This window comes from Balaenoptera acutorostrata, chromosome 9 (assembly GCF_949987535.1).
Source record: "Balaenoptera acutorostrata chromosome 9, mBalAcu1.1, whole genome shotgun sequence".
NCBI classification, from domain to species: domain Eukaryota; kingdom Metazoa; phylum Chordata; class Mammalia; order Artiodactyla; family Balaenopteridae; genus Balaenoptera; species Balaenoptera acutorostrata.
In genome coordinates this window covers 94851565-94864588 of record NC_080072.1, presented here as the reverse complement: position 1 = coordinate 94864588, position 13024 = coordinate 94851565, and the positions used below count along the sequence as shown (strand labels likewise).

At 39.5% G+C, this 13024-nt stretch overlaps 1 protein-coding gene across 1 annotated transcript; it reads left to right on the top strand.

The window, feature by feature from the left end:
* Position 1: 1 nt before the first annotated feature.
* On the top strand, positions 2–2031 carry C9H11orf71 (chromosome 9 C11orf71 homolog). The gene has a single exon (XM_057553638.1). The coding sequence runs from the start codon at positions 212–214 to the stop codon at positions 605–607; it is 396 nt and encodes a 131-aa protein (XP_057409621.1). The 5' UTR covers positions 2–211; the 3' UTR covers positions 608–2031.
* Positions 2032–13024: the final 10993 nt, after the last annotated feature.

Genomic DNA, 13024 nt, shown 5'->3' with positions numbered 1-13024 from the left:
TTCTCAGCGGCGTCGTCGTGCGCTGACGGACTGCGCATGCGCTTGAGGAGAGCGCTGGGTTAAGGTGGCTTGTTGATCCGCAGCCGCTCAGGTGATGGCTTCCGATGAAGTCGGTCTCAGTGTTCGAGACCGGCTGGACTGATCAGTGGAGCCGCGAAGAGCCTGCCTTGACCGTGGGACGTAACACAGATACTGCGGGCAGTGTTTGAAGATGGCCCTGAACTATGTGTCCCTGTCTGCCGGCGATCGAAGAGGCCTGGTGGCCTACCGCTCTTCCCACGGCGACCTCAGCTCGTCGGCCTTAGCGTTGGCGATGGTCTCTGGAGACAGCGTCCTCGTTACCAGTCCCGAGGAGATTCTTCCAGAACCTATTCTTCGGTCCACTGTGCGGCTGAACTTCCGGACCGAGAGCCGTCGGGCGCCTGGTGGCGGCCGGAGCCCGACCCGCTTTATAGAGGGAAGGGAACAGGAGGCGCGGAGCCAAAGCCGCCGAGCCAGATTCTCACCTTACCCGGGCCCTGCGGTTAAACTCGACCTCCTAAGAAGTGTCCTGCAACAGCGTCTGGTGGCATTTGGAGGTGTTAGCGCAGCCCGTCTTTCAGCTTAAAATGAATACCTCGCTCCGCCCCTCAGTTAGCTTGTGAACAAGGCTTCTCTAAAATACTTTCTTGGTGCAACCGAAGTCTTATTTTTCGAGGGACGTCTTTTCAGTTTCATATAAAAATGCGTGGGAGTCCTGTTAACTCTAGCCTAGCGCAAAGTAAAATGTTTACAGTTACTTGATGCAGATGGTTTTAAACAGCCATGATGATTAGATCGGAAGGGAGGAGCTGCAGAGATTTTTTTGAGGTAGTCACAAAGGATGGGATCATCCTTCCCAGAGGTCAATAATCCTTTTATCCTCCCAACAATGGATCCAAATTTGTCTTGCTTTCCACCAAGTCTTACACCTCCTCCCTGGCAGATTCTCCTACTTTGAGACTTACAATTCCGAGTTTCCTTACATGCCTACCTTTCTACCTCAGACTATTTCCTTTACCTTTACTTCTGTTGGTTTATTACTGTGGCGTATCCTCCCACCCATGGCCCAACAGTTCTATCATCTTGTCCTTAAGACTTCTTCCATTCCCCTCCTCCATTCTTTCTTAAGGAATATCTACAAACTTCAGTCTCAATTATACTAAAACAGCAAAAGCAAAACCTAAACCTTGCTACTCTTTCAAATTATTAAACCAATTTACATTTCTTTGTTCGCCAAAAGTTCCAAATGAACTTTTACACTTATATTTGTCACTTTATTGCTCACATTCAGTCCCAGCTTCCTTAATCTGAATCTTGTCCCAAACTACACAAAAATTGGAAACCTTCATCTAACAGTCTCCTCTTAGGCAGCTGCTCATCTGTTCACTCTAGCATCTTCCTTAAGCTTTCTCATTTGTCTTTTCCCATTCCACCATTAAATAGTATTTGAAGATCTTCCCAGTGCTAAGCACTGTGGATGAACTTTACATAGCCCTGCTATCAAGGAGATCAAGGAGTGTACTCAAGATGGAGAGGCTACTAAATCACCACACTGGACTGTTCATTAGGTGCAGTGATGAAAATAAACCTTGGTTGCCATGGCTTTCCGTAATACTGCACTATCCTGGTTCTTCCCTTATCTGGCTGATCGCTCCTTATCTGCTAATAATTTTGTTTTAACCATACATACCCCAAGGTTTAAAGGGTGGTATTGGGAGAAAATTTGTGGGTTTTGTAAGTGGCAACTCTATGTAAGCAGGCAGTGTAGCTTTTTCCCAGCGGACTCTGGTCTGTAATTACGTTCAGATAAAGCAAAATTACCACACACCAAACAATTGAATTGTGAGAACTACATTTTAAGAAGAATATTGACAAACCAGAGAGCTTCTGTAAGAGTGACCAATACAGTGAGAGGTCTGGAAACCAGGTCATAGAAAATCGTTTGAAAGGATAGTAGCTATGTGTAATATGTACAAGGCAATGTGCTAGAGGCGATTATTCATTGTTTATTCAGATATTTATTGAGCACTTATTCTGTGCCTGCTAGTAACTGTGCCTGCTAGTAACTATGTTAGGCACTTAGAATAAAGTGGTGAATAAGATAGATAAGGTCTTTGCTCTTATGGAGCTTTATGTATGTCATTTAATTCTCACAACAGCCCATAACAAAAGTATTATACTTTCGTTTTTTTGCCAAGAAACCAAGGCACAAAGAGATGAAGTAAACTTTTCAAGGTCATACAGCTAGATAGAGCCTTGTAGCCATTCAACCCAGGTTCCTCATTTGAATCACGTAACACCAAAAATGACTTGAGTGACTGTTTTCTCAATTCTCGCAAAGATAGTAGCTAACTAATGCTATTCTATCAATAGATATCTGAAAAGAAGTTAATTCATAATATATGGATTCCTTAGGCTGGGTGTGGTTGAGAAAGAATCCCAAACCTACATGCTAAGAGTTTTAGATTGGGAAAGAATAATAAAATTAAGGCTGAAGGTAAGAAGGATTTTCATAAAACTTAGAGATGCCTGATGGTGGAAAATACCACGTCACAGGGTAATAAATTAACTCTCCAAAGTTCACATAGAGGCTAAATTCTGTCAAGTATGAAATAAGACTTCTTATTTTATAAGATGAAAAGTCATAGATGACTTCTTCAGTTCTTTTCCATTTAACCTTTAATTCTATTCTTTAAATCATAAACTTGATTAAAATTGAAAATGGAGAATTGGGGGGGGTGAGAAGTGAAAAATGAGGTATACATTTTTGTATAGGATGTATACATCCAATACGTAGGATGACCATATTTACTGTGCAAACCAGGGCACTTGAGAGGGGAAGGGGGCTATCAATTAGTTATGCTTAGGCAATAGGCATAAATAGGGGCTGCCCTAGGCAGCCAGGTTGGATCATATCACCCTAGGAGATGGTACAACATTAAATATACCTTTGAGGCATATTCCTTAGCTTCAGGGAAAGAAAGCTGAGATTTGTAAACAAAGGAGGAAAAGTTTGGCATAAACGTGCACAAAAGCACACAAGAGGAAGAGGACCCAGTGGGAGTGACTTGATTTCTGTTTGTTCTCCCATAGGGTCATCAGGAGTAGGACTTTGATTGAATAATAAATAGTGTATATGTGCCAGAAAGAAAATGATATGAAAAAAAAATTGTTTGATAAGAGGAGAACCTTGTTCACATTAATGCTCCATCATTTAATTTTTTTGGCTGCACCACGTGGCATGTGGGATCTTAGTGCCCCGGACTGGGATCGAGCCCTCGCCGGCTACAGTGAGAGTACGGAATCTTAACTACTGGGCCGCCAGGGAAGTCCCGATGCTCCATGATTTTAAATCTGAGCCAAAGGATGTCTAAATTCTCCTTGTTCTTAACATCTGCACTGGTGTCCAAGTTACAGCATCTGCCTAGAGCCACAAAGACTGTATTGTGGAAGCAAGGACCAACATAAACCTCTTTAAATGAAACAACTAAGTTTTCCCAAGAGTAGTCCATGTTATTAAAAATCCATATGTTAGTGTACAAAATTACTTTTAATTTAATATCACTGCTTAAGTATAGCATGTTGTCATTCTAAAATAGATGAATTTTCTAAGACAAAAAATAGTCCCCCAAATTAATACTTCCATAAGTTTTTTAAAAGCCATGGTAACTTCCTTTTTGTTCTTATTGGCTATTGTTTTTTATATCATACTAAGCAACTGACTAGTATGTGTCGAAGGGAAGTCCTGTTAGTATATTTACTTCCTCTATTCATCAGTTCTAAAACTCTTAAAAAGAATGCCCATTTGGGGTATAGAAAAAAAGGAGGCCAAGGTGATTTTCCCTTAATACCCAGATTTGGTGCTAAGCCTAATTCTAAGAGGGGTAACTCAGCAGGAAGAAAAGAAAGAAAAGGAGGAAAGTCCTATGGGAGGGAAGAGTAGGTAGACTTAATGGTGAGGCTCAACTGTATTTCGAACAAAATTGTGTCTTTTATTCCTTTGATGAACCTATCTAGATCCCACTTAGGTGCAGCTTCTGTCTTCCCAATTTCCATGAAAAGTACTCTCATTTTCCTAGCCAACCAAATGTGTAAGTTTAAGTATCTACGACTTCATACCACCTATTTCCTATCTTTATCGCCTATGTCCATTCAATTGCAAAGTCCTGCTCATTTTATCTTCACAATGTATTTATGTTATGTTTCCATATATACTTTCATCACCTGGACTGTATTTACCTGGACGTCTATCCCGTTTTGTTTGCTTCTGTCTCTCTGCATCCTAAATATATATAGCTCCAGATCAATAAGCCCAAAGCATATCTCTCTGATCGCATAGTTAAACTATAACTTTACAGTACCATAAATTCTTCCAGTGTTTCCCATAGTATATTCCATAGAACCTCTACTAGAAATACAAGATACTCTTTGGAAAAAAGACAAGAGGTCAATAAAATTGACAAATGCATGTTTTATCACCTTCTTAGGTTGTCATAATGTGTAATAACATGTTAAAGGGTCTGATAATTCCTTTAGAAAAGGAAACCTGTGTAACTTCATTTTAACCAATGTTTCACAAATGTATTTGTCCATAAATTAAAAATTTTTGCATACTACCTATCTTCCTGAGGAGCCTCAGTCCTACAGAAACAATTAGAAATGCTGCCTACCTAAGAAGCTCCATCGGCTCCCCACGTCAGGTATTAGAAATGGATCTTTATATGGTGTGGCGGAATTTAATAAGTTTCCAGAATGTTATGAGTTATGCAAGTGGGTCGGTTTCCTCACTCATGGTTTGACAAAGTTCCACCCCATCTTTATTCCAAATGGTTTCTGGTACCTGTCTACGTCTTTGGTGAGTGGGTGGGAGGATGGAGGCAAGCATGCGCCTAGTGGCTAGATTCCCAGCCACTGAGGATCAAGACTGGCTTTGTTACTAAGGAAGGGAGTTAGGAACTTCCCCTGATGAATACAGGTAGGTACAGTTATTAAGTATGCTAATAGTGTAATGTTAAAAAAATAATTGTTGAGGATTTCCCTGGTGGCGCAGTGGTTAAGAATCCGCCTGCCGATGCAGGGGACACGGGTTCAAGCCCTGGTGCAGGAAGATCCCACATGCCGCGGAGTAACTAAGCCCGCGAGCCACAGCTACTGAGCCTGCGTTCTAGAGCCCGTTCTCCGTAACAAGAGAAGCCACCGCAACGAAGAGTAGCCCCCGCTCACCGCAGCTAGAGAAAGCCCGTGCGCAGCAACAAAGACCCAACACAGCCAAAAATAAAAATAAATAAAATAAATAAATTTTTTTAAAAAATAAATAAATAAAATAAAAATGGCTTTTATTTCACTGTAATATCTGAAGGCAGCCCTCCTTCAAAATACACTTCTTCTGAATCAGAGGAGAAAAATAATTGTCTTCATCTTCCCAGAGACCTGAAAGTAACTGAAGCAGTGCAGCTTTAAAAACTGTACACTCTATAAACAGACTTTTAAGACTTTCCATAATCTGACCAAGCTATATTGCCAGCCTTCTTTCTTGTTCTTAATTGCCCCGGGGGGGTTGCTGCTCTTTTCTGCCTCTGTGTCTATGCCTATCCTAGACCTTTTAACTAAATTGCTTGTCCTTCTCATTTTCTGCCAGTTAAATTTTTATCCATCCAGATTGGTTAAAGTTTTTACTGTTGCAAAGGACACACCCTTTTTAACCAGGTTAAGCAAAAAATGGACTGTATTGACTCACAGAACTGGAAAAGTGTGGTGACTTCTGATATTCTGTCTACCTAACAACTAGTTATCCTTCATCTATAGGAGCACCTTGGTTTTCCCTTTCCTTGGAACCTTCTCCCTCATTCTCTGTTCATGTATTTGGGGTAAGGCTTCACACCTAGCTCCAGGGATAGAGGTATAATCTATTTCTTATCTCCCCTACTACATTGTCTGAGGGCAGACAACTTGTCTAAATTTATCTTTGTATTTATTTGTACCTATTAAGTGCCCAAAGAGTAGATATTTCATAAATGCCTGTTAAATGAATGAATGAACTTCACAGATAGGCTATTTCTCCTTGGAATCAAAATCGCAAAATGGAACATTCCAGGAAGGCAAGTGCAGGAATAAGAGTAATTATGGTAAGGCAAAATAAGTTTTCTTCAATTAAAAAAAAAAAAAAAGCCATGCCTTTGTAGCTTACCTGGTTTGTTCTTGTTAGAGTGAGAACTACACTCGTTTCACTTTCTGTATTTTAATTGGAGGCCAAATGTGAATATTATTCTGACCTATAACTATACCATTTATTTAACCATTCTCCAAGAGCTGAGTATTTAGGATTTGAAATCAACCTGCCTCTAGGAACATAATCTAATCCAAGATGTGGACAAATATTTATGCACATAAATATTTAATGTATTAAAATTTTTCCCTACCTATAATTTTTTAAATTAATTAATTAATTTTTAAATTTATTTATTTTTGGCTGCGTTGGGTCTTCGTTGCTGCGTGTGAGCTTTCTCTAGTTGCTACCAGCGGGGGACTATTCTTCGTTGCCATGCGGGCTTCTCATTGCAGTGGCTTCTACTGTTGTGGAGCACAGGCTCTAGGCGCATGGGCTTCAGTAGTTGTGGCGCAAGGGGTTAGTTGCTCCATGGCATGTGGGATCTTCCTGGACCAGGGCTCGAACCCATGTCCCCCTGCATTGACAGGCAGATTCTTAACCACTGCACCACCAGGGAAGCCCCCCTACCTATAATTTTAAAAAGAGGGAAACTATGTGTCCAAAATAGATGACAGGTAAAGGAAAAAAAAAAAAAAAAGAGTGCTTACTACATGCCAGGTTGCTACTAATTATTTACACAAGGATTATTTTACTTAATCCTCACAATCATTCTATGACAGGGATTGGCAAACTTTCTATAAAAAGCCAGGTAGTAAATATTTTAGACTTTGTAATCCAAGAGGCAAAATTGAGGCTATTATGTAGGTATTTATGTAACAAGAAAAATTTCTGCAAAATTTGTATTGATGAATTTCAAAATATAATAATTGATACAATTTTTTGTAATGCTAATGTAACCGGGCAGGACCCTATGGGGCCTTCCCTGGACAGACCCCTCCCCCATATCCTCTGCTTTAGATCCTCTCTGAAGTACCTAGATAATAGTATCTGATGCACACTTCCTGAGTTGTTTTACAGATGCTAAAACCACCAACAAGTGGAAGAAATTAACTACTTGATGATCATGAGCCCCACCCAGACCTACTGGCACCTACGGATTGACAACATTAACCCCTGTGACACAGCCCTGTTACCTCATCATAAACCAATCAGAGCATTGTGCATGAGCTGACCACATACCCTGTGACCCCCCCTCCCTCACCTGGCCTTTAAAAATGCTTTGCTGACACCCTTTGGGGAGTTTGGGGTTTTAGAGCACAAGCCACTGTCCTCCTTGTATTAGCGTATTTAGGATAAATGCTGCATTTTCCTTCACCACAATCCAGTGTCAGTAAATTGGCTTTACTGCGTGCAGGCGAGTGGACCCAAGTTTGGTTCAGTAACACTAGTACTATTAAGGAGAAGATGGAATTCTCTTTGCTTAACTGAAATTCAAAGTTGGTATTCCCTATCATCAAAATCAATAGCAAATGCTCATCTGAAAATGCTGATTTTTAATGAATTTTATGTATTTTATCTTTGAAAATATCTTTGAAATTTTCTTTTCATGGGTACTGCCAAATACTGATATCGGTCCATGAACATATGGTTTTAATTGAGCATATTCATTGCTTGGAAGGCATTTATACAATTCTATTAAATTCTTCTTCTGATATTTGCCTTTTAGCATGTCATTACATTGTAGATTAATTGCTTTCAATTGAAGTTTAGGTGGAAGCTCCTCAATTGCACAGTTAAATGGATTTTGAAATATGGGAATTTTCTTTGCACTTAGATCTAGGTCCAAAAGACTGTTGAACAGTAGTTTGAACTCAGAGAATATATCTACTGCAAATTTGTTTGGATATGGAGATCTTACTTCTTAACTTATGAACAGCATAGTAAAGTATATAAACCAGCTTGAGATTTCTTGTGATTCAAACAAGGTTAGTTGTTGAAATGACTCTACCACAGTATAGGTATGGTGTAGAAGTGCTGTTTTGCTTTACAGCTTTAGGTTTAATTCATTGAGAAACATTATCAAGCCTGTAGCAAAAGCTAATTTCCAAAGCCATTTACAGTTCGATAACAGTGGTCTAGGGCAGTTCTTCTAACCACTTAAAAATGTACAAACCATTCTTAGCTGGAAGGTTCTATGAAAATTGGCAAAGGGCTGGGTTTGATCTTTGAGCCTTAGTTTGCAGAGAATTTTAGTAACCGCCCAAGGGCACAAAACTATTTAGTGGTAGAGTGGAGATTCAAGTTTGACCAGGCAGCCTGGCCTCAGAGCCCATACTCTTGGTGACCGTGCTATACTACTTGTGCTAAGGTAGCCAGCTAGCAGCTAGCTGGTGGCGAAATCCAGAGGGACGTTTTCTTTAGCTAGCAGTTTGGGCGTTTTTTCCCCTTTAAAATATACAATAATATGTACAAGACAGTGTAAGTAAAATGCAACCAATACCCATGTGAATGAAAAATGTTGCCTATCATATCAGTAGACAAAGGATGCTGCGGCCATCAGGTGACTGCAGCCACACTGAACAGTGAGCCCTGAGGGAACTCAGGATGGGGACAACCCAGCTGCCTACTGCCAAGACTTTAGCCATTGCAGCCCCCTAGCGGTGCACCCAGAGGAGCCTCAGGATGGGAAAGCACCGGATACTGGCCCTAGATAGCCAAGGTGCACATCAAAGGAATGATTTCAGTGAGCCCAGACCCTTACATCTTCCCATACATAGAAAAGCGCTAAATTCACTAACTTGAGATATCTGGTTTTCTTTAATTAACAGTAATCTTTTGATGTTCTGACTACCTGGTCTTCATTGCAAAACTCCTATATATCCTCGCTCCTCCCTTACCTCTTCAGAGCAGTCCCTCAGAGCTACCTGAGAGGCTGCCTCTGGGGCTTGAAGTCCTCAGAAGGTCTGCCAAATGAAACAATTCTCAACTTTTAGGATGTGCATTTTTTTCAGTCGACACCTGGGTGCTTACTATCCAACTTTAAATATTACCCCGCTCTTAAAAATCTCTTCTGTTTATCTCACTTTGATAATCTTGTGCTCACATCTCTTCCTCCCACCTGACATAATCACTGTCCTGAATTTGGCATTTTGCATTCGCTGCTTTACTTTTTAAAACTGCTTTCATTACATGTGCATGCCTAGTGTATCTCTAAGTGTAACACAGAATTGTTTTACCTGTTTTAAAACAATATAAATGGTATTATACTGTACTTATTCTTCTGTGGCTTGCTTATTTTCTCCACTTGATTTTGGCATCATATATTTAAAAATAAAACTAAATTTGAATGCCTTTGGTGGGATATATGTTTTCAGTTACCCCCTGTGTCTTATACCCTTACATTTCACATATTTTAGTTACCTACCTGGCCCCTGATGCCGTTTGAGCTTGCAACCTCTGATTTAAGATGGCATTCCATTTAGCCATTCACATATGAAGTTTTAGATAACATAGGAATTTATTTGTGTAATGACATTTATGTTATATATGACAAAAGCTGGATATAAAATTGTATATATGATATGCTCTAACCTATATCAACAAAATATATAGAGAAAAGACTAGGAATAATTTTGCCAAAGTGTGATTTTTGGGTGATGGCATTTTGTATAATATATGCTGATTATGTTTTTCTGAATTTACAAAATAATTGTTAATTTTTATCAAAAAATTGTTTAAATTTAAATAATCTGTAAAGTATTTTAATGAAGACATTATTAGTCTCTTTATTCTTTAATCATGTTAACTTCAATTAGGTTATGTTCATATTTTTAACTACAAGACATCAATCAATCAATTGCTGCATTGTTCTCCTGGTAGATCATTTCAAAATAATCATGGATGGTAACCAGGTACAAGGGATAGTCTAGGGTAATGAATAACTGTATTAGCTCTGCTGAATCATTTGTCTTAAACCATATCAAACAAAGATTGCATTAACAGAAAGGATAGCCTACATGGTATTTCTAAAAAAGCAGTTCAATAGGTAAGAACTTGCCTTGCTTTCTCCTGTGAAAGGAAGAGTGTCCCCCAATGTAAGAACATGAATATCTGATCTGTAGAGAAGAATACAGAGCCAGATAAAACTGACAAGTGAGATCCATTAGCTCTTCTTGCTCTGGCTCCAAGCTGACCAAGCAAACATCTATGTAGCATGTCTTTAGGAAGAGAATGTATTCATCAGCTCACCTGAGCGTTACAAGGTCCTGTGATTATTGGCACTCTGCTTTACGCGTTTACTTTTTGCGGGTTTGGTTAGCATGAAACAGCCCAGAGAATCTGATTACATTTGGAGGGCCCTTACACAGATTTCCTTGATTATGAACCTGAAGATTAGATCCTAGAACGTGAGGTCCATGTCAACGTACTGCTGTTTCTAGGAAGTCTTATCTAGACAGTCCTCTGGGTCATCATCTCTTAGACCACAGTCCCTTCACACTCCCTTCTGGGCTTCACAGGTTCAATTTGATGATAATACTCAATTCTATCTCCATTTTTCAAATTATTAACAAGCCTATATGGCCAAAGTGAAGACTTGGCAATCACAGGTGCCAATTTAAGTATATTCCAATAAAATCCTACCATTTACCTCTTATTAACTGAGTAAATGAACACAACGAGGTATTTTTTTACCTGGGTTATCTGGTTATATCTGACCTCTGACAGTACTTCACGTATAAATTATTATTCATAGCCTACTTCCTTTTGGGCAAAGCAAAAGATGTTGCCATAGCACAAAGAATTTTCAGATTGTTGTGGGGGAATTCTGTAAAACTTGCCAAATTAGGGCATACCAGCAATTTTGAAAATAATCCAATATGTTGATGTGGGAAGACTGTGCATATAAATTCTTTAATTATCTCTCCTTTTGGCTTAATTTTAGCTTCATGGTGTGAGAGTGGCTCTGCATTTTGCACTGCTGCCATAATATTGGATGGCAGTTCCACTTGGCTCCCTTCTCGGCCTGAGTTCAGAGCATACAGCAGTTATGTGATGTGGACACAGTTTCTATGCTAACGCCATCCATTTTAATAAAGTAAAGGTCTAGCCCATTGAGCCTAGTTGAATACAGCTGTTGCATTGATCTCTTCGGATTTTACAGCCGTTGAGTTCATTTCCTTAATCACATTTTCCATACGGGTAAAAGCATGAAACTGTTTGGTATCTTCCAGAATGCATGCATTCTAATTTCAGAATTTAATCAAATGTAACTGGCTTCCTGACAGAGTAAACAGAGCAAAATACTGTATCCAGACCAGCTGCCAAGCTAGCAGCCTGAATTTATTTTTCCTTGCTTTGCTAAATGCATCTTGAATTTTAGAAAACATAGTCCAGGTTCAGGAAATTTAGCGTTTTTGAACCAAGACCAGTCACCTCTAATATTCTTCCATAAATACATCCATTAAATTTCAAAAGTCAGGTAGCTGAGTTAATCCTTTCTCACATGTTTATGGCCAGAGAAGAAAACATGTCCCTCTTTTCTACTGAACACAGGGATTGTGTACATAGACCCTTGTCATTGGGGCTAATCTAATAGTATAGAGTACCTGTAAATATCTATACATTTTTTTCTGATTATTACTTCTTACTTGAGTCTTATAATCTAACCCATATCTAAAATCTTTCTAGATATTTTCTATGCCACTTTTTATATATCATTCCATATATAAATGTAAAAACTTTATTTTAATATAGACTCAGTGTAGCAACCAGGACACATAGAAATGAACGAGTTAGCTGGGTAGACTACCTATTTCTCAAACCACTCGGCTTGTGAAAGAGGGCTTGAGGAGGTACAGAATACATTACCAATTCCTCTGTTACTGATAATTCTAATTTTTCCCTCTGCAAAGCAGACTCCTTTGTTGCATGTGTGTCTTTTATTAACCGCACATTTTATTTATATTTATGTTTCAATTTCATTTATCCTTTAATACTATACCAGGAATGGCCTTTGGAGGGGGTGCCTGTATGGACTGAGAACTTTATCATTCACTCAGGAGATACTTAGAAATACACATGGCCTCAATTCAAACAGACCAGTTTCCACAAGTAGTTTATTTACACCCTAAATTCCTGAAGTCCCTGGAATTCCTCCCTCCTCCCCCTGCCCAGTTCAGTTCACATCCTCAGCTCCTTTTCCAGACTAACTCCTAGTCCCATACCAACATTTAGTTCAGTTATCACTTCCTCCCAGAAGCCTTTCTTGTTCTCTTTTCTTCACACTCTTTCTTGGTTTCAAATACCATCCCTATGCTAAGGACTCCCAAATTTAAATCTCCAGCCCAGCTCTCTTCTGAGTTTCAGACATTTATGTATAATTGTTTACTCAATATCTCCACTTAGATGGCATCTTAAACAAAACATGCCCAAACCAAACTTATCACCCTTCCTTCAAAAAACCCCAACTGGGCATTAATGTTGAATTAGTTATCTACTGCTGTGAAAAAGATTACCGCAAAATCTAATGGGTTAAAACAACAATAAACACTGATGATCTCACAGTTGCAATGGGTCAAGGATTTGGGGTTAGCGTAGCTGGATGATCCCGGCTCAAAGTCTCTCATGAATTTGCAGTCAAGATGTTGGCCAGGGAAGCAGTCATCTGAGTGCTTGAATGGGGATGGAAGATCCCCTTCCAAGATGGCTCACTCATATGACTGGCAAGTTGATGCTGTCTGTTGGTGGGAGACATCAGTTCCTCACCACACAGGCTTTTCTCTGGGCTCCATAGAGAGGCTGGCTTCCTCCAGAGCAAGGTGATCCAAAAGAGAGCAAGGAGAAAGCTGTTATATCCATCATGACTTAGCCTCATAAGGCAAACACCATCAGGTT

Excerpts from the sequence above, each read along its gene's own strand:
- C9H11orf71 (XM_057553638.1), top strand. The coding sequence starts at position 212 with ATGGCCCTGAACTATGTGTCCCTGTCTGCCGGCGATCGAAGAGGCCTG.